Below are 23,278 nucleotides of genomic sequence, written 5' to 3' on the forward strand. Positions count from 1 at the left end.
CTAATTGTTCAGTGATGAAGAGTGCCATCTACACCCAGAGAGAGGACTGTGGGAACTGAGTGTGGTTCACAACATCGCATTTTCACTCTTTTTATTGTTGTTTGCTTGCATTTTATTTTGTTTCTCTTTTTTTTACCGGTTTGATTTGATTTTTCTTGTGCTGCACAATAATTTTATAAATATGTATACATATATTGGATTTAATATATATTTATGTTATATATATATATATAATGAATATATACATATTCATTAACTTGGAAATGATAAGAACAAAAATATTTAATTAGAGAACTATCTTGTTGAAAGGATTATGGGAAAACAGTCATATTAATACTCTTTTGATGAAACTGCCAGTTGATTCGGTGGTTCCCGAAGTACGTTTTAAAATATGCTAGAAAAGTGACTAAGCTGTTTGGGGTTTTTTTTGCCCAGTATTTCCACTATTCTACATATACTCCAGGCATATCCAATTATTCATAAGAGTAGTCTTTATTTTTTGGGAAAAAAACTGGAAACAAATTAGGTATCCATAAATTAAGGAAAGAATGAAAAATAGTATATAAATAGAATGGAATATTATAATACCATAATAAATGAGGTTAAGGAATTCATATAATTTGGGAAACTGATGTAAACTATAGAAGCACCATGCAAGAGTACAAAAAGCACTGACTGGAATCAATGACATCCAAATTCCATATCTGAGTGATCTGTGTGATAAATGGCTCAGGGATAAGGATTGGCCCTGAATTCAGCAAGACATTCTCATGAGTTCAAACTTGGTCTCAGATACTTACTAGCTATGTTACTCTAGTCAAGTCACTTTATACTTTGTTTGCCTCAGTTTACTCATCGCTAAAGTGAACTGGAAAAGGAAATGGCAAACCACTCCAGTATCTTTGCCAAGAAAATCCTAAATGGGCTTACAAAAAGTCAAACTCAATAGAACCCCAAACTATGTGACCTTAAGTATTCCACTTTATTACCAAAGATCTCAGTTCTTGAGGAGACCTTTATCTCTAAATAAGGAGATTGACCTAAATGACTGTTTATCTCTTCCAACCTTACATCTTTGACCTTATCATCTAATGATTTTATGATACAGAGTCAAGAAAGCAGAGGAAGAAGAAATGTCTAAAATAACATAAATGAAAATACTAGAGACATCAGAATTTATATCATAAAAAATATATAATTTTGGTCTAGAGAATTAATTTGCAATTACACTTTTCTCAGTAAGAAGTGGTGGACCAAAGATATGTATGTCATAAGTTGCAGTTTAGTTTTACCAAATGTTTTGGTTTTGCTATATTAGAAGGTTCTCTAATAGGAGTGAGTTAGTGGAAATCAGAGATAGATAAAATAAAAATACATTAATGAGACATTTTTAAAATATCATAAATAATGGTAGAATTCTTGATTTGATGGTGATTAATAAAATTAAGATATTTCACTGTATCTTTGACAAAAATAACCACTTAATCCCTCTTTAAAATCATAATCAAGTTGGTTTGACAAATATCCTGTCTTTGGGATAAGTTTCTGGTCTTGTTACTCAATTAGTTAGTGGCAGGAACTGATTGACTGGCATGTTAAAGAATATACTATGCAAATCTTCCTACAGCTTGTCCCCTTCAAAGAGCATAGGTGGCTAATGAGTATATTATTTGCAATAGTTACATTGTGGATGATATTCAGGCACCCTAATGATGGAACAATACTGTAAACAATGTAGTGATATTTTAATGCAATACTAATTTCCTTTTGGACATTCAGAATAAGATCCAATTAGCATAACCAAGTTTTCTCTATAAGCTATGTAAATTTCATTAAGTTATTCAGGAACAATTTCTATATACACTTGAGGAATTTTTATTCATTCATTTATTTATTAATTGACATTTTTAATTTTTTATTATTATTTTTCTCAGGGTTCTGAGAACTTCTTTGTTTCTCAGACTGTAGATAAATGGGTTTAATAGAGGTATTATCACTGTGTAAAATAAGGAGCAAATAATGTTCTGATTGTTAGTAGTATCAGATTCAGGAAACACATACATAATAATAAGTGTGCCATAGAATAAAGAGACAGAGAAGAGATGAGCACTACAGGTGGAGAAGACTTTGCTCCTACCTTGTTCAGATTTAATTCTCATGATGGCAAGGAGGACTAATATGTATGAGACTAAAATTGTCATAATAGTAAAGGAATTTAAAGTGAAAGAGCAAATGAAAACCACTAGTGAATTAAGAGATGGGTCAGTACAAGAAATCCTAAACAATAGTAAAATTTCACAAAAGAAATGATGTATTATATTTGATTTACAGAAGGTTAATCTAAACAATAAACCCACATGAATCATGAGATTAAGAAAGCCAAGTGTATAGGAAGCAATCACCAACTGTCTGCACAGTCTATTGGACATCTTCACTGGATAAAGTAGGGGATTGCATATGGCTGCATATCGGTCATATGCCATTGCTGCCAAAAGGAAACATTCTGTGCTTGCACTGGCACCAAAAAAATAAAATTGGGCAATGCATTCTGAAAGGGATGTAATTTTATTCTTAGTTAAGAAATTTACCAACATCTTAGGAGTTACTGAAGAGGAAGTCAATGCATCTGAAAAAGCTAAACTACTGAGGAATATATACATGGGGATGTGAAGGCGAGAGTCCATCCAAACAAGTACAATCAGTCCAATATTCCCCAACATGGTTATGAGGTAGATCACTAAGAACAGCAAGAAGAGAGGGATCTGAAACTCAGGTAGATCTGTAAGTCCGGTAATAACAAACTCTGTCATCAATGTCTTATTCTCCTCTGCCATGTCAGCATTGTACTTGCTGCTAGAAAAAGAGATATTAAATTTACAAATGCATTTACCAAAAATCATGAAAATTAGCAATCATGAATGAAATAAAATGTTTCTTAATTTAATAAAAATGATTTAAGAGTCAACTTATCTTTTTAATAAATATATTTTTAAACTATCTGATTGTAAGAACTGGAAAAATAAAGGGAAATCAAATTGTTTACATAAATAAACTGTTTAAGTAGTTAATAGCTAGCATATATTTGCAGATATATATATGTGTGTATATATACATATATACAAACACATAATATTTGCAAACCTTAAAACATTATATATATATATATATGTATATATATAATGTTTTAAGGTTTGCAAAGCATTTTACAGATATTATTTCATTTTGTCCTTGGCTGATGATTTTGCTCAACTCTTCCTCAGTCAAGTGCAATTCACATGTCAAGAAATCACACTCATGATGTCACTGACCTTCATTGAAAATGAATGACAAACAACCACCAACAATACCCAGAGAGGAGAGTGCTATTATTATTATTTCCACTTTACAGATGAGTAAATTGAAGCAGATGGAAATTAAAGACAAGTGCAAGGTCACATACCTACTATGTGTTTGAGGCAAGATTCATACTCAGGTTTTCCCAATTTCAAGCAGCCTATCTAGTGTTTCACCTCCTTTTCCTAACATCCTTTAATTTAAGCACCTTCTCTTTTAAAATTATTTCTTTTTTCTACTGTTCATGATTTATTTGTACATCTGTATTTGTTTTAGATGATGAATTCTTTGAGGCCAGGGACTGTCTTGTTTCTTTTTATATACACCTTCAGCATAGAACAGTATCTGGCATCCAATAAGCATTTAATAAATGTTTATTCCTTAACTGATTGAGATGAGTGTTCATAGATGAGACTGTGTTCCCCAACGTATAGGAAATTAGTCATATAAGCTTGGAGAAATCAGATTTCATTAATATTTGCCTTTAGACAATATGTGCAGGTTGTAGAAAAACCTAGGAATATTTCCATGAAAATATTTCAGAAGAGTTCAATTCTGACTAAAATGTGTTCATTTTCCATCTCTGAATATATTAGCATTTACATAGAATAACTACTTAAATAGCTAGGATGTGTTCTCTTGCATTTCAAATGACTTTTCCCTATCTTTATAATGTTTAATCCAGATAAGGTGCTGTTCCTACAGTCAGGAAGATTCATCTTCCCGAGTTAAAATCTGGCCTCAGACATTTACTGAGTTGTGAGCCTGGACAAGTCATTTAAGATTACCTCAGTTTCCTTACCTCTAAAATGATTTGGGAAAGGAAATTACAAATCATTATCTTTTCCAGTAAGATCCCAAATGAGGTCAGGAAGAGATGAACATGAATAAAAATGACTGTACAGTTACATGAAAACCCTTAAGATATTTCAACACCACCATCTTCCCTACTCTAAGAGTTGTATTTTTTGGGTTAAACATCCCCAGATGTTTAAAGCATGTAATATGCATTCAGAGTTCATTGTCATCATGGTTGCCCTTCTCTGTGTGTTCTCCAACTTATCAATGTCCTGCCTAAAGGATTTTACTTCTAAAAAAAAAAAAAAAAAAAAGACATTATTAGAGAGGGGAGTGCTTTGTAGCACAAAAAAAAAAAGAAAGTGATTTTCTGAAATTTCCCTACTGAAAATAAGCAATAGCTTTTTAAAAATTCAAAATATATCTTAAAACCTTTGAAGTGAATTTAATGAAGGAGTTGTTCTTGACATTTATTTCATCTCAAATTACTGAATAATCAGTGTTTGTTATTTCACTTACTGCTGAGACACCTTAACTCAGAGTGATCAATCTTTGGAATATGTTGTTTGGGAAGACTCTGAGTTCCCTTTTCCTGAAAATTTCCAGATCAGAGAGTTTCAGCTTGGATTTATTACAGAAGTTTAGTCCTGATACAGGAAAATGATTAAGATATCTTACATTCTCATGATTTTGGAAACTAGAGAAGTTTAACATGAGTTTCAGGATTCATGACAAAGACTGATGACAATTATAAAAGCATATATTTTCCTGGATGCTTCCAAAGAAAAAATATACAAATCATGAAATGATCTGAAATGAATGAAATGAAGTGATGAAATCATTGTTTCCGTGATTACTTAAATTTACTTAAATTACTTAAATTATTTCTATGATTACTTAAATTATTTAAAAATTCCTTTTATTCCTTCTAATAAATGAAAGTATAACTCCTTCCATCCCTACACTGCCACAAATCTGTCTATATGACATAAAAACTTCTGACTGAAAACAAGAATTCAAATCAATCATCTCATTCATCTTTCAATTTAGATTTGGGAATCATGCAGGCAAAAATATTTGGATGATTGACAGAGCTTTCCCAATTTTAATTTTGTTTCCCAATTTAATATTTTGTGGTTACATTCATATTTATAGGTACTGTATCTCCTATGTGAATAATAAGGAATTTTTAAAAAATCTTTAAATCTTCAATCCTTACCAATATCCCTTTAAGATGATGATGCAAGTTTTAAGAAATCAAGAAGCAGTGATACTTTCCCAATGAATTCTCAATGCTAATAACAAAGCTAAGGGAAATGGTATTTATTTATATACATTTCTAAATCTGTTTGTGGAAACAATGCTTAAAGTCCCTCTGCACCACTGAGAATATCCCTAATGAATAAAGACAAAGTTTTCTAGCAGGCATTGTGGGCAATCATCAAAGTATACCCAGTTGGGACAATTAAAACAACACCACCACCACCAAAAAATAAATATGTCATCAGAGTGCACTTCAATACAAGACAAAATTTTCATATTGACTTCTGGGCATCGCTAGCTTCCTTTCATAAGTATTTCCTCTGAAAATAGTACAATAGTTCACCTAGTTCCCCAGGCTAAAAACAAAACAAAGCAAATAAACCAACAATTTTGGTTATTTTTATTTTATTGGCATACACTGGTCCAAGTCCAGTAATTTTTTTCCTCTACAATGTTTATACCTTTTCTATTCCCACTATGAGCATTTCAATTCATACCAACTTTAACTTGTAACAACATTATTATAATGTCCTTCTGACATTAAGTATTTCTTCCACCATTGCAAATTTTAACCATTTATGTCTCTTCATTCTGTACAGTTCTTATCCCTTCCCAACCATAAATTTGTGAAAAGACAAAATTAATATTACCTCTGATTTTAAAATGTAATTGATCATATGCTCTATTGATTTTTATAGTTGAGTTATTATCTGCCTGAGCCTACACCTTGCTCAGTTTCTGTTTTCCCTCCAAGCTAACTTAAAAGTGTGGTTGAAAAGGAATGCTGTTATCATTCAGGTCCCTGAGACTTCAGGGACATGTACTTATTATCTATAAACCCCAATGAGCTGAACCTGGTGCCAACTCCCCAAAAGGTCAGTTATCTATCCAAACCTGTCTTGTGCAATTAGTGAAATTTTGATCTTCTCCAAGTGGATGAGTAAGGTGGAACTTCGGATTTCCTAACCAAGTTTACAAAAGACAGATGAGTAAGACAAGTAATATCCTTTAATTGTCAGAGAAAAGCATGTCAGCCACTCCTGAATACTATCCCACTTTCCTCAGCATAGTCATTCTAATATTATTTTCCTAACAACCCAGACTACCCCTTTTTCTGCATGACAATAGAGGTTTTCACCTTTTCACTGGTGTCACTGGCCTTAATGAGGTGGCTAGTCTGACCCACTTTGTTAACAATTATACCCATCACTGTTAATAAATTGATCTTATTCAGAGTATCACCTCAGTTTACCTTTATTTTACCTTTTTTTCTTTACTTGCCCCAAACCCTGACATGCTGGATACTTTTTTCTTTATTCTTTATTCTTTCTTTTTTTTTTATAAGTTATACTCACCAATATCTGTCACTATGGGTAGGGGGTACACAAGTCTTTAACAATATATTTTATATTACTTCTTATACAGAAGCAATTAGTAATATGTTAAAACTACTATTACTTAGATCAACCAAGAATCTTTAAGTGACCTTTGAGTCATCTGAAATTTTATCCTTCTGAGAGTAAGATGACCAGTTGATCATTGCCATCTTTATAACATTACCAGGATATTATGTATATTATAAATATAAGTTTTGGTTGTAGGGAAAAAGAGTATTATTGTTAGTACTTCTCAATTTCTGAAATGCCTAAAACTGGACTTTCTAGATCCAGTAACTCATTGTCCATCTACTATCACTTTCCAATATATATGTATACTTGTAGTACATCCAACTCATTACCTAGATAATATGTGTGTTTCACATTCACTTACCTGGGTTCTGGTGGGCATAAAAATAGAGCAAATCAATAAGGTCCTCCCACTGGAAGGAATAGAATAAGTGACACCATCTATTTCAAGCTGTGTGAGCAATTATACAACCTAAGCATTTCTGGGCTGCCTAGGGGAAAAGTAGAGAAAGAGGAAAAAAGGGAAGATTTAGTGAAGGACTATGTAGCAAAAATGTTCTTCTGTCTTTCATTCATCCTGGATGGGATCATTTAGTCAAAACATGTAATTAGTTTAGCAATTTATTGTTCTTTGACAGATTGTAGTCCACAAAGATTGCATCATTTTTCAATTCCACAAATCACCCCCAGATATATGGTAATGACAAGTTCTATAATTTTAATTATACTTTCATCTTGAATTCATATTGAATTTTAACTAAACCATGGGATCCTGTGCAGTTCTCTTTTATGTCTTCACAAATCCTTTCTAAGACATTGATGAGATATACTGGGGGATTTCCTCTTAGTCTTTAATTATTTTGTAGATAACAATGTATCACTTAATCAATCACCTGCTATGCCCTTCCTACTATCATCACTAACTCACTTTCTTTTCTAAGTCACTATTGTTGCTCTGTCATTTCAATCATATCCAACTCTTCATCACTCTTGGGGTTTTCATGGAAAAGATATTGAAGTGATTTGCCATTTTGTGGTGCAACTCACATTATAGAGGAAACTGAGTCAAACAGGGTTGAGTGATTTGCTCGGGGTCAACCATCTAGTAAGTGTCTGAGGTCAGATTTGAACTCAAAAAAGAGCCTTCCCTGAGAAGAGGCTTAGCACTTCATCTACTACTACACCATCTACCTTCCCCAATTTTTTAGTTCAGTTTTCAGTTGTGTCTGACTCTTTGGGGTTTTTTAAAGTAGTATTTTATTTTTCTTCCAGTTCTGTGTCAAGAAAATTTAAAAGATTTTGAGTTCCAAAATTATCTCCCTTCTTTCATTCCTTCCTCTCATCTGAAGATGGTAGGCAGTTTGATATTATTTCTGCATGTGCTATCTAAAACACAAGAAAGAATAAATTAAGTGAAAAAAAATGCTTCGACCTCCATGCAAAGTCCATCAGTTCTTTATCTGGTTATGGATAGCATTTTGCTTGGTGAATCCTTTGTATTTCTCTTGGATCATTTATGTTGCTGAGAAGAGCTGAGTCATCATAGTTGATCATCACACAATGTTGCTGTCATTGTGTACAATGTTTTCCTTGTTCTGCTCATTTTACTTTCTATCAGTTCACACTAGTTTTTCCAGTTTTTTTTTTAAATCTATCAATTCATCATCTCCAGTTGCATAATAGCATTACATTACATTCATATATTATAACTTGTTCAGCCATTCACAATTGATGGACCTCCCCCTCAATTTCTAATTCCTTGCCAACATGAAAAGGGTTGCTGTAAATGTTTTTGCATATATAGTTCCTTTTCCCTTTTTTATAATCTCTTTGGAAAGACCTAGTAATGGTATTGCGGTAACAAATAGTATTTACAGTTTTGTTACCCTTTGGACATAGTTCCAAATTGGTTTCCAGAATGGCTGGATCAGTTCACATCTCCAACAACAATGCATCCCCCACCACCACCCAGTTTTCTCATTTTTCCAACATTTATCACTTCCTTTTTTGTTACATTAGCCAATCTGATAGATGTGAGATAAACTCTCATAATAATGTGAATTTCGCTAATCAAGAGTGATTTAGAGCACTTTTTCATATGCCTCTAGATAACTGATTTTTTTCATCTGAAAACTGCCTGTTCATAACTTTTGATCAATTATCAATTGGGAAATAGCTTGTTTTCTTATAAATTTGACTCAATTTTCTATATATTTGAGAAATGTAATCTTTATCAAAGATATTAGCTATAAATATTATTTCCCAGCTTTTTACTTTCCTTCTAAATTTGATTGCATTGGTTTTGTTTCTACAAAAGTCTTTTAATTTAACATAATAAAAATTATCTATTTAGCATTTTGTAATTTTTTCTATCTTTTTTTGGTCATTTATTCTTTACCTCCCTATAGAACTGAAGGGTAGACTCTTGCTCTTCACATTTACACATTGACAATTATGATTACAACCTCCATCCTATTTTTCCTTCTGTTTGTCCTGCCTTTTCTTTTACCCTTTCCCTCCTCAACAGAGTTTTGCTTCTTTCTGACCTCTCTCTGCTCTAATCTGACCTCTCTAACGTCAGTCCTCACTAACTCCCACCCTCTTTACTTAATCTCTTCCCTACCTACTTCTCTGTTGGGGATAAACAAATGCATAAATATGTCCATAGAGAAATGCATTAATAGATACATGGGTATAAATAGATTTCTATATTCAACTGATTTTGTATATAGATTTCTATATTCAATTTAATTGAATTCATTTCAATATATTATTCTCTTTTTGAAACAATACAGATGACAATGAAGTTCAAGCAACATTCATTACTCATCATCCCATCTCACCTCCACAGATAATAGGTCTTTCATGCCTCTTCATGTGAAATAATTTATACCATTCTACCCTCCCTTTATTCTGTACCCAATGTACTCCTCTTTCTCATCTCTTAATTTTTTTGATCATTCCTACAAATTCATCTTATACCTATACCTTCTATCCATGTATATTTCTTCTAATTTTAATATTAGCGATATAATTATAAGAATTGCATGTATTGTGGGACTCCATTGCTATATATGCCAAACAGGGTGCAGGAGAGGAAGTGGCTAATGCTTCCCTTGGACTGGTGGGAATAAAAGTTAAAAAGGTCCACTTAGACTCAGTCACACCCTGGCAGCCAGGTAAGCCTCCCTTTCTCCAGTTGAGACATAGGGAGGGACATGTTCTTTAGGGAGCATAGAATATTGGGGGTTTGCTGAAGGTGAGGGTTTGGGCAGACCTTAGATGGCCTTATACAAATTAATAGCAACATTGTACAATGGTGGACCCAGTAGAATAGGAAGGTATAGAAGAAATAATTAAATGTGGGACTGTACTTTCTTTTTTTTTTTGTGATCTGGCAGATATTATATATAATAGTCTTTTTTTTAATTTATTTAATAGCCTTTTATTTACAGGATACATGCATGGGTAACTTTACAGCATTAACAATTGCCAAACCTCTTGTTCCAATTTTTCACCTCTTACCTCCCCATCCCTCCCTAGATGGCAGGATGACCAGTAGATGTTAAATATAAAAAATAAATTAATTTCCCAATAAATACATGACCAAAACGTTATTTTGCTGTACAAAAGAATCAGACTCTGAAATATTTACAATTAGCTTGTGAAGGAAATCAAAAATAGGTGTGCATAAATATAGGGATTGAATTAATGTAATGGTTTTTAGTCTCTCCCAGGTTCTTTTCTGGGAATGGTTCAGTTCATTTTGCCCATTGGAAATGATTTGGTTATCCGTTGCTGAGGATGGCCTGGTCCATCAGAACTGGTCATCATATTATTGTTGTTGAAGTATAAATGATCCCTGGTCCTGCCATTTCACTCGTCAGTTCTTAAGTCTCTCCAGGCCTTTTTGAAATCATCCGTTGGTCATTTCCAAAAAAAATATTCCATAATATTCTATACCAAATTTATTCAGCCATTCTCAACTATGGACATCTTCAGTTTCAGTTTTTTACCACTACAAAAGGGGCTACAAACATTCGTCAAACAGGTCCCTTTCCCTTTATAATCTTTTGGGATTAATATGTCCTTTTTGGACCAAAGGGTTCGATTTTTTTAGCATGTTCAAACTCTTCAAAAGGGTTATTTTCCAAACCCACCCAACAAGCATCGCCCAGTTTTCCCCCATCCCCCCAACAATCATCATTATTTTTTCCTTCATCTTAAATCGAAGGTGTGTAGTGGTATCTTAGGTTGTCTTAACTTGCATTTCTCTGATTAATAATGACTTAGAGCATCTTTTTCATATGACTAGAATTTTCTTTCCTTTCTGAGAATTGTCTGTTCATTCCTTTGACCATTTTTTCAATTGGAGAATGGCGATTTTTTATAAAAAGCTAATTTCTATATATTTAATATTTTAATTTCTCCTTTTAATTTTAGAATTTCAAATTTGTATTTATTTGAGGGTTTTAATTTGGTCTTTTTTAGGTTTTTTAGTTAAGCCCAATTCATTAATCTTTTTCTTTTCTTGTTTTTTCAATAAGCCTCTAGGATATAAAATTTTTTTACCACTTTCGCCTCCCACAAATTTGGTTGACGTCTCATTTCATTATTTGGGTTATTAATTTATCTATAATTTCCGTTCACCCAATCATTTTTAGGATAGTTTTTGTTTCAAATTTTTCTATTTCCCCAACTATTTGTTAAAGTAGTTTTTTTCATGATCTGAAAAAAAATTTACTATTTTGCTTTCTTGATTTAATTTGATGTCTAAATATGGTCAATTTTTGAATGGTTCCATGAACTGATGAGAAGAAAATATATTCCTTTCTGTCTCCATTAATTTTCTCCAAAGATCTAACATACCTAATTTTCTAAATAATATTTCTTCTTTAATTTCTTTCTTATTTTTTTGTGGTTTGGTTGTCTTTGAGAGAGCAAAGGTTGAGATCTCCCACTATTACAGTTTTGTTGTCTTTCTTTTCCTTTCCCCAACTTTCCTTTAGGGTTGGATCCATACCACTTGGTTATATGTTTAATATTGATATCGTTGTTTTTGTACCCTTGCAGGATGTTTTTTTATCCTTTTAATTGATCAGTTTTTACTTTTTTGATCTGAGATAAGGATGGCTACCCCTTTTTTTTGATTTACCCTGAAGCATAATAATTTTGCTCAGCCCACTTTTCTCTATAATCTCCCTGCTTTAAATGTGTTTCTTGTAAACAAATATTGTAGGGTTCTGACTTTTGATACAGTCTACTATCTGCCTCCTCTTTTGGGGAGTTCATCCTTCCATTTATAGTTAAATTACTAATTTTATTTCCTGCCATCCCAATATCCCTAGATTATCTTTACTTTTTCTTGCCTCCCCAACCCCTCTTTCCCCTTTTCAACTTATGTCCCCTTGTATCACAATTTCCCCTCTTTGAATCCCCCTCCCCCTTTCTTTTCCCCTTTCCTTCCCTTTTCTTTTTCTTTTCCTTTTCCCTCCCCCTTTTTTAATTGGGAGAGAGAATTTTTCAAAACAAATGTCAATTATTTTTCTTTTGACCAACTCTGGAGGTAAGACCATGTTCCTCCCCCCCTCTAAATTCCCTCGAATTGATAAGTTTCCTTTGCCTCTTCATGATATGTGGTTTCTTTTTATCCCTCCTTCCCATTATTTCCAATCCCTTTTCCATATCTAAACTTTTTTTATGTTATATCAGTAAAATAAATTAACATGTATTCTTTTGTATATCCACAAAAATACAATTTTCAAGGATTCTTTTACCTTTTTCATCTCTTATCCTATGGTTGAGTTCAAATTTTTTTTAGTTCTGGTTTTTTCCTTAGAAACAAAATGGAATTCATTTGTTTCATTAAATTCCATCTTCTTCCCAAAGAAAAACTCGTTTAGTGGGTAGTTTATTCTTGTTTTCCAAGTTCTTTTTGCCTTTCGGAAAATTCAGGCCCGATCCTTTAATGTGGAGGGCAGAATCTTGGGTATCCTTTGGCACCTCAGTATTTAAATTTTTTTGTTTTTGTTTTGGCTGCTTGAAAATTTTTTCCTTAACGTGTTCTGAAATTTCCCAATATTCCTTGGGGTTTTTATTTTTAGGGTCTCTTTCAGAAGATTTATGAATTCTTTCAATGCCTATTTTACCTTCTGTTCTATTAAATGTGGGAGTTCTTTGATTTTCTTTAAAATAGTATCTGGCTCTTTTTTCATCATAATTTTGAAAGTCCAATAATCCTCAGATTTCTCCTAGTCTATTTTTCTCTCGTTTTTGCAAGTAGATAATTCAGGATTTTTCTGTTTGTCATTTTGGGGTTTGTTGACTGTTCTTGCTGTTCAATGAATTTAGTTTCTTTTTTCAGTTCTAATTTTAAAGAACTTTTTCTTCATTGGCTTTTTTTTCTTTTTTATATGTCAATTAGTTTTTAAATGTATTGATTTTCTTGGAATTTTTCCATTTCACTAATTTTTTTTTTTTTTTAGTAATTATTTTTCTTTCCAGTTCCAATCCCTTTCGGAGTTCTTTGTCTTTCCAACCAAATCCTACTTTTATAATTCTTTATTTTTCCAATTCCAAATTTTTACTTTCCGAGATTTTTTTCTTTTTCCAATTCAAAATTTTTTGTTCCTGGATTTTTTATTTTTCAACGTATTTCAGGAAGTTGTTGCTCTCTTTAAAGGCTTCTCTTTTTCCCCATTTATCTTCTTCCTTTGGACTTTTAATGGTCTCTTCTATGAGACTCTTAAAAGAAGGACAGGTGATTTTCCCCTTTGTGGTATTGTCTGGTGCCTGTTTGCTGTTGTTCTTCAGGTTTGCTTTCTTTTTAATAGAAGCTGTTGATCTTCTTTTTCTTTTTTATTCATTTTAAACCTTTAGGGTTGCCTCCCTAGACAAGGGGGTTAAGCTTCCTCTGCAACGGGAGATGCAAACCGGTTTGGCTGCGGGTAGATCTCGGGTGAGGTTTTCCCTTCCCCAACAGGAGGTGATTCAACTGGCCGGCTATCTCCCGTTGGGCTTGTGGGTTAGCGATTGCCCTAGGCTAGAGACTGAGGGGTGAAAGTGTCCTGTCCCAGGCCAAGAGCCTCTTATGGGGTGGGTTTCAACAACTGCAAATTCTCTGGAGTCGCCTGGAGTCTCTGCCCCAACCTTCTGCCGATGCAAATCGCCTCAGATACTCTATGGCCCGGCCGGCTCCCCTCGCAGTTGGGGCAACGGGCTCGTCCTCCTGCCCTCAGGATCCCGCCCCGGAAAAACCCCAATGCAGGTTGGGGCATTGGTTGTGCTGGATCTGTTCTCACTTTGTTTGGGGCTCTTCTCGAAACTAATTTCTCTCCCAGTCAAAACGTCTCCCCGTGGCCCTGGAACAAACCTTTTTTGGGGACTAGATTTTCTTTGGCTGGTGAGTTTTATACTTTTTATCTTTTAATTGTTCAAGACTATTTTTGAGGCTCGATATAATATTGATAAAAAGGGTAAGAGAAGAGCTTAGAAAGTCGTGTGTGCCTTCCCCGCCATCTTGGCTCCCCCCCAATTTTTCTTATACTACTCTAATATAATCTTCAAACACCTTTTTGAGCTCTTCCATGAGTTCTTTCTTGGCCTGAGACTAGTTCCTGTTTTTGTTTCCCCTGGGGCTTTGTCCTTAGCTGTTTGGCCATGTTGTCCTTTTCTAAGTTTATGTCTTGGTCTACCCCATCACCATAATCACTTTCCATTGTCAAATTCTTTTTGTTGTTTCTGATCATTTTTTGTCCTTTTGTTCCTTTCTACTAAATTTCAGCCCTGCTTTCAGTCTTCTTGTGCCAGAGGCTGAAAGCTCTGACTGTTTATAAGGTGCTGTACTGATGTTGTCCTGAGGCCCACAGGGGACTCCCTTACCTGGTTCTTCATGGAAAAGCCAAGGATAAGAGTGGCTGGCTCTGATAGAGGCTGTAGCAATCTGGAAGCTTACCTAGTGCTGAATTAAGGTCCTTGTGGTGATTTATGTCATGTGCTAAGGACCAGTGGGGTGTTTCTGTGTTTCCCCAAGGTTATGTTGAAGCACATGGCTGCTTGGTCAATGGAGGATGCCTGTTTTCATGTTTTCATGCTATACCAAAGCAGGAGTTTACTGACTCCTGTGGCTGTACTAAGTCACATAGTGGATCCTGGTTTTGGCATTTATCCACTCCACCACACTGGGGCTCAGAATCTCCTGTGGGTTTTATGAGATGGAGCTCACTGCTGGTTTACTGGGAAAAATTTCTTTCTTGGACTGAGTGCCTCTTTTACCCTAGTGAAAAGGACTCCTCCTATTGATCTTCAAACTTTTTTGAACTAAAAGATTGTTTCCATCTCCTTGTTGATTCTGCTGTTCTTGAACCTGTCTTGGGGGCACTATTTTATGATTGCCCAGATAAATGTTTGTGTAGTACAACTTTGACCAAGGAATCAGAGTGCAATTGGAAATGGAAACTATTGAGTTAGGACAGAAATACTCAGTGTGTTCTGATTGAAAGGTTATAGGTTCTGTGACTATACCTAAAAGGGGCAGATTCCCTATACTCTTATCCTACAGAGGAGAGGAGAGCTGAAATTTCAAAAGGTGAGAAGTAATACAGCATGCTGAAGGAAGTGCTTTTGAGGGCTTCAGGACTGAGGTGCCACTGAAATAGGAAAAAAGATAACAAAGTCATGAGAGTGAATCATGAAGACCACCACATATTCTTGTCATGATCTTTGTATCCTCCACCTAAAAACTACAGAGAAATTAAGGAGGCTATGATACTAATACTGAGATTCAGTAATCTGGACCGAAAGTGTTCATGACAGCAAAGAATGTTCTGATCATGGCACTAGGTGATCCTAGGGAAACAGATCCAGGTGAATCTATATTCAATCATCTGTTTCTTTCTTCCTAACTCATTCTTTCTCTAAGTAGAAATGAATCAACCTCACCATTTCTTTTTTCATTTAGAGAGTTTTTTTTCTCTTTCACCAAGTGTTTTAAAAGAATTTTTTTTCTAAAATATCATGTGTGTGTGTGTGTGTGTGTGTGTGTGTGTTTGTATATCTGTGTATGTATAGCCACATGTGTACCTGGTGACTTATATAGTTGATGTACACAAAACAAAAATAAACTTTTCCTGATTATTGAAATTTTTCCCCAGCCTAAGGCCCAAAGCCCTATGAGAAAGTGTATTCTTTTCAAAACTATTGCAGGAGGATCAAAGGCAAATCAGAGACACAAAAAGTAATCATCTCAGAGAGAAATTACTTTAGGTCTATGTCTCACACCCTCATTAGTAATACAAGTCCCAGCTCTTTAAGACTAGTTATCATTTGGATAACAGCTCTCCTTTGTGCTACAAAAGATAAGGGTCACAACTTAAGGAAAAAGTTAGGAATAAGAATCTCTACCAAAAAAAAGAATCTCTACCAGTGTGATGTTGGGAGAGAAAACCAAAAGGGAGTGATAGCCTTTTTCTTTAGTTAAATACTGTTAGGGGGCTGAGCCAAGATGGAGGAGAAGGCACATGCAATTTTCTAAGCTCCTCTCATCCCCTCAACCAACTATTAAATTTAGCCTCAAAAATAGTTCTTCACTGCTAGAATTCATGAAGATTAGAAGCACTACAACTTACCAGCTGAAAATAATCTGGAAGATCACCAGGAAAGGTTTGTCCTGAGGGGCCAGGAACAGACTAGCACAGGCAGTGAGAGGCTAGCAGTCCTGAGCAAACCAGAGGCCGGGGTGATTTCTGTGGCTAGAGAAGTTATAGAGATGACTCTGCTATAGGCTAACTGCTCTGCCTCGATTACAAAGCAGTAAACTGGCAGAGAATTAAAGCCTAAAACAGAGGGTATTCTAAAAAACCCCAGAACCTAACAAGATATGGCTATAACCACTCAAACCCGGAAGTGACTCAGGCAGACTATAACACAGCCCTGCAGCCACATCCTGCAGTTCAGGGTTTTTGCAGGGAGGGTGGGGGTGGAGGGGGGGGCATTACAAATCTGCACAGCAAAGGGGCACAGCCCAGGGAAGTCTCTAATCTGCACACAGCTGGGCTTGGCCTGGGGCAACAGAACTTCCCCAGCAGGACTGTGCTTCCTGGGGCAGAAACATTTCCAGTCCCTGCAGGGCCATTCACTATTTAGCTGCTAATACCCACAGCCCCAGGGTGGGCTTTGGCTTTCGGTAGTGAAACTCTCACTGCTCAGCGTCTAGCCCCAGGGCAGTCGTTATCCCACACAGCTGGGGTTCTTTGCAGGGCACTTTCCCAGCTTGGCCCTGCAGGCCTGAGTTACTTCCAGTTGGGGAACTCTTTCCCAGAGCACTCCAGTACCTTGCTGCTTTTTGTATCTGGCTGGCAGGACAGCTAACCGTCCATACACCTATCACTGCTCTGCAGAGGAAACTGGTAACCTCCTGGCCCTGAATCAGGCAGACCCTACAGGCTTTAAAAAATGAGTTAAAAAAAGGTCAAAAGGAAGATTGATAGTTTCTATACAGAAAAAGAGCAGTTTTTCAACCCTGAAGAAACTAATAGCAGACAGTCTCCAGATAATTATTGATCCCCAAAACAAAAGGCTCTCTTAGAAGAGACTATTAAAAACCTTAAAAGAGAACTAGAAGAAAAATGGGGAAAGGAAAGAGAAGCTATGCAAGAAAGCAACAACTCCCTGAAATGTGAATTGGAAAAGATAAAAAACTTCCAAGAAAGGCAGGGACACAGAATTTGTGAATTGGAAAAAGAAAATAACTCACTAAAAAAACAAAATAGTGAAATGGGGAAAAAAACTCTATAGAGCAAAACAACTCATTTAAAAACTCAATTGAACACATACAAAAAGAAGTAAAAAAAGGTAATGAAGAAAATAACTCACTAAAAATCAGAACTGAACAAATAGAAATGACATTCATTGAGACATCAAGAATCAGTCAAGCAAAACCAAAAAAATGAAAGATTGGGGAAAAAATGTCAAATACTTGCTTGGAAAAACAACAGACCTGGAAAATAGATCTAGGAGAGATAACCTGAGGATCATTGGACTACCCAAAAATTATGATGAAAAAAAGAGCCTAGATACTATTTTACAGGAAATCATTAAAAAGAACTGCCCAGAAATAATAGAACCGGAAGGTAAAATAGGCATTGAAAGAATTCATTGAACACCTTCTGAAAAAGACCCTAAAACAAAGACTCCAAGGAATATTGTGGCCAAATTTCAGAATTTTCAGACTAAAGAAAAAATATTACAAGCAGCCAGGAAAAACAATTCAAATAGCGAGGTACCACAATAGGGTCACACAAGATCTGGCTGCCTCCACATTGAAGGATCAAAGGGTCTGGAATTTGATAGTCTGAAAGGCAAAAGAACTTTGGAATGCAGCCAAGATTAAACTACCCAGGTAAGCTGAGCATTTTTTTCCATGGAAGAAGATGGACATTTAATGAAACAGAGGAATTCCATTTGTTTCTAAGTAAAAAACCAGACTTAAACAAAAAATTTGATCTCCAACCACAGGACTCAAGAGAAGTAGAAAAAGGTAAAAGGAACTCTTGAGAACTGTATCTCCCTAATGAATCCCCCCAATCTTAAATAAGATATTAGCAAAAAGACAACAGAAAATGACCCCCAGGATAGTACACCACAATCAAGTATGATTTTTACCAGGAATGGAGGGCTGGTTCAAAATTAGGAAAACTATCAGTATAATTGGCCATATTAATAACCAAATTAACAAAACCATATGATCATCTCAATAGATGCAGAAAAAGCATTTGATAAAATCCAACATCCATTCCTATTAAAAACACTTGATAGTATAGGAATAAATGGACCTTTACTTAAAATAATCAGTAGCATCTATTTAAAACCATCAGTAAGCATCATATGTAATGGGGATAAACTGCAACCATTCCCAATAAGATCAGGAGTGAAATAAGGTTGCCCACTATCACCATTACTATTTAATATTGTATTAGAAATGCTAGCTTTGGCAATAAGAGTTGAGAAAGAGATTAAAGGAATAAGAATAGGCAATGAGGAAACCAACCTATCACTCTTTGCTGATGATATGATGGTATATTTGGAGAACACCAGAGATTCTACTAAAAAGTTATTAGAAATAATCCACACCTTTAGCAAAATTGCAGGATACAAAATAAACCCATATAAGTCATCAGCATTCTTATATTCATAAAAAAATCCAACAGAGAAAAAAAATTCCATTTAAAGTAACTACTGATTGTATAAAATATTTAGGAATCTCTCTACCAAGGGAAAATCAGAAACTTTATGAGCAAAACTACAAAACACTTTCCATACAAATTAAGTCTGATCTAACCAACTGGAAAAATATTAAATGTTCTTGGATTGGGCAAGCAAATATAATAAAGATGACAATACTACCTAAACTAATTTAACGTTATACCAATCAGACTCCCAAAAAACTATTTTAATGACCTAGAAAAAATAACAGCAAAGTTCATATGGAAAAACAAAAGGTCAAGAATTTCAAGGGAATTAATGAAAAAAAAATCAAATGAAGGTGGCCTAGCTATAACCAGATCTAAAATTATATTATAAAGCAGCAGTTACCAAAACCATCTGGTACTGGCTAAGAAATAGACTAGTTGATCAATGGAATAGGTTAGCTTCAAAGGACAAAACAGCCAATAACTTTAATAATCTAGTGTTTGATAAACCCAAAGACCCCAGTTTTGGGGATAAGAATGCATTATTTGACAAAAATTGCTGGGAAAATTGGAAATTAGTATGGAGAAATAGGATTGAACCACACTCCTAACATCATACATCAAGATAAGGTTAAAAATGAGTTCAGATTAGGATAAAGAATGAGATTTAAAAAAATTGGAAAATAGGATAGTTTACCTCCCTCAGACCTGTGGAAGAGGAAGGAATTTATGACCAAAGAAGAACTAGAGATCATTACTGATCACAAAATAGAAAATTTTGACTATGCCAAACAAAAAAGTTTTTGCACAAACAAAACTAATGCAGACAAGATTAGAAGGGAAACAATAAACTGGGAAAATATTTTTACAGCAAAGGTTCTGATAAAGACTTCATTTCCAAAATATATAGAGAATTGACTCTAATTTATAAGAAATCAAGCCATTCTCCAATTGATAAATGGTCAAAGAATATGAACAAACAATTCTCAGAAGAAGAAATTGAAACTATTTCTAGCCATATGAAAATATGCTCCAAGTCATTATTAATTAGAGAAATGCAAATTAAGGCAACTCTGAGATACCACTACACACCTGTTAGATTGGCTAGAATGACAGGGAAAGATAATGTTCAATGTTGAAAGCAATGTGGGAAAACAGGGACACTGCTGCATTATTGGTGGAATTGTAAATATATCCAGCCATTCTGAAGAGCAATTTGGAACTATGCTCAAAAAGTTATCAAACTGTGCATACCCTTTGATCCAGCAGTGTTTCCACTGGGCTTATACACCAAAGAGATACTAAACAAGGAAAAGGGACCTGCATGTGCCAAAATATTTGTGGCTGCCCTGTTTGTAGTGCCTAGAAACTGGAAAATGAATGGATGACCATCAATTGGAGAATGGTTGGGTAAATTGTGGCATATGAATATTATGGAATATCATTGTTCTGTAAGAAAATGACCAGCAGTATGAATACAAAGAGGCTTGGAGAAACTTACATGAACTGATGCTAAGTGAAATGAGTAGAACCAGGAGATCATTATATACCTCATCAACAATACTGCATGAGGATGTATGCTGATGGAAGTGGATTTCTTTGACAAAGACATCCAACTCAGTTTCAATTGATCAAGGATGAAGCTACACCCAAAGAAAAAACACTGGGAAATGAATGTAAATTGTTTGCATTTTTGTTTTTCTTCCCAGGTTATTTTTTACCTTCCGAATCCAATTCTTCCTGTGCAACAAGAAAACTGTTCAATTCTGCACATATATATTGTATCTAGGCTATATAGTGATATATTCAACATGTATAGGACTGCTTACCATCTGGGGGAGGGGGTGAAGGGAGGAAGGGGAAAAGTTGGAGCAGAAGTGAGTGCAAGGGATAATGTTTTTAAAAAAATTACCCAGTCATAGGTTCTGTCAATAAAAGTTATAATAATAAAAAAAAAGAAAAGAAAAAAAAACACTGTCTACATCCCCATTCTCCTAAAATCATACTACCACTGCTATAGAAATACTTCCTTTCTTAAAAAATAAATTGTTGATATCCCTTAGTCATTTATCCATTAGAAAAATGGGCCTGGAGCAGCTAAATGGTGCAGTGGATAGAGCACCAGTCCTGAAGTCAGGACCTGAGTTCAAATCTAGACTAAGACACTTAACACTTCCTAGCTCTGTGTGACCCTGGGCAACTCACTTAACCCCAAATGTCTCAGGGGAAAAAAAAGGCCTGATTCTCATAAATTTATTTTAGCTTTGTATAGACTCTCTATGTAAGCCTTTACAAGATATATTTATGTTAAATTAAAATTTCAACCTGCTGTTTTTCTTTTTATTCTTGTTTATTGTGGCATAAAGATTAAAAATTGTGTTCTCAAAATAATTTCTTCTTCAATAATTTCTTCCATTTGTTAGATTTGCTAGATTGTTGGCACAATGGTAACTCCTGTGTTTTAAAAGGCCATGCTATATATTTTTACCATGTTTAACATATTACTTGCCATCTAGGGAAGGGGGGATTGGAATAAAAGGTTTTTCAAGGGTCAGTGTTGAAAAATTATCCTTGCATATGTTTTGAAAATAATAAAAAGCTTCAATCAAAAACAATACATTTTTTAAAAAAATAATAAATTGTCAAACAAACAAACAAAAAGGGGTATTCTAGAAGATCACAAACCCTCATGGATGTTATCAAGCTGAAAAAGCTTTGGATAATAGTTTTAATGAAAGGTTGTGTCTGCTCTTCAAGACTTTGTCTACCAAAAATATAGAATGGCACAATACTAGAAATATGGGTAAAAGGATAGCAGAGCCCAGTACAGAAGGTATAATGGCAAGCCAGTAGGATACTCTTAGCCATTGTGCAGACAAGCAACCAAAGTCCTGTTGTCCTGACTTAGCATGTCATTTGCAAAGCAGGTTACCTCTGAGGCTTCCAGCTCCAACACAGGAAACAAACTGTCCCCGAACCCAGGGCACAACAGGAGGAACTAGCTGGGGCACGTGGTGGCAGTAGGCAAATCAAAAACCCCAGAGGCCATGGTGTAGAAAGCTAGTGACCAGACACATGGTCCCCAGGGTAAAAAGCTTGAGATGGTGCTCCCCTATGCCTCAGGAAATGAGCTCAAATTTTTAAAATGAGGGCAATGTAACAAAAATCCTGACCATATAAGCTACTGTGGTGACAGGGAAAATCAAAACAGAAACTCAAAAGAAGAAAACTATGTCAACATGTCTAAATGTGAAGTCAAAAAAAGTCTCAAGTCCAAAACATCTTAGAAAAGCTGGGAAAGGTATTTTTAAGAATCAAATAAAAGAGGTAGAAAAAATTGTGAAAAGAAATGAGTTATGCAGGAAAATCATGAAAAAAAAGGGGGTCAACAGCTCAGGAAAAGAAACCCAAAAATTGACTTAAAAAAAAAAAACTCCTTTAAAAGTTCTCTAGAAAAATAGAAAAGAAAATACAAAAGGTCATTGAAGGAAATTGTCCCTCCAACACCCAATTAGAATTAGGCAAGTGGAAGCAAATGACTTAATCAAGAATAAGTCATACCAAATCAAAAGAATGAAAAAAAGAAGAAAATGTAAAATACTCCATTGGAAAAACAATTGACCCAGAAAACAGATCCAGGAGAAATAATTTAAGAATTATTGAACTATCTGAAAGTCATAATTTAAAAAAAAAATAACCTTGACTGTGTTTTCAAGAAATCATCAAGGAAAATTGTTCTGATATCCTAGAATTAGACAGTAATATTTCCTTGAAAAAATCCAATGATCACTTCCTGACAGATATCTCAAAATGAAAACTCCAAAGTTTTAGCCATATTCCAGAACAGGTGTTGGAGAAACAAGCAACCAGAATTAAATAATTCAAATAATAAAAAAGCTACAATAAGGATTACTCAAGACTTAGCAGCTTCTACATTAAAGAAGGACCAGGAATTTGATACGCTGGAAGTTTAAAAAAGCTTGGACTACAACCAAGAATCAATGACCCAGCAAAATTGAGAATAAACTTTCAGGGGAATATATGGATATTCAATGAAATAAGGGACTTTCAAACTTTCCTAATGAAAATATCAAAACTGAACAGAGAGGGGCTGCTAGGTGGTGCAGTGGGTAGAGCACCAACCCATAGTCAGGAAGAAGTGAGTTCAAATCTGGTCTCCAACACTTAACACTTCCTGGCTATGTGATTGGGCAAATCACTTAACCACAATTGCCTCAGGAAAAAAAAAAAACAGCTGAACAGAAAATTTGATCTTTAAATTCAAGATTT

The 23,278-nt window shown here is 34.8% G+C and overlaps 1 protein-coding gene across 1 annotated transcript; it reads right to left on the reverse strand.

Moving 5' to 3' along the window:
• Positions 1-1,907: 1,907 nt before the first annotated feature.
• On the reverse strand, positions 1,908-2,834 carry LOC100921427 (olfactory receptor 5AC1-like). The gene has a single exon (XM_003766810.1). The coding sequence runs from the start codon at positions 2,832-2,834 to the stop codon at positions 1,908-1,910; it is 927 nt and encodes a 308-aa protein (XP_003766858.1).
• Positions 2,835-23,278: the final 20,444 nt, after the last annotated feature.

Source organism: Sarcophilus harrisii, chromosome 3 (assembly GCF_902635505.1).
Source record: "Sarcophilus harrisii chromosome 3, mSarHar1.11, whole genome shotgun sequence".
NCBI classification, from domain to species: Eukaryota; Metazoa; Chordata; class Mammalia; order Dasyuromorphia; family Dasyuridae; genus Sarcophilus; species Sarcophilus harrisii.

Excerpts from the sequence above, each read along its gene's own strand:
- LOC100921427 (XM_003766810.1), bottom strand. The coding sequence starts at position 2,834 with ATGGCAGAGGAGAATAAGACATTGATGACAGAGTTTGTTATTACCGGA.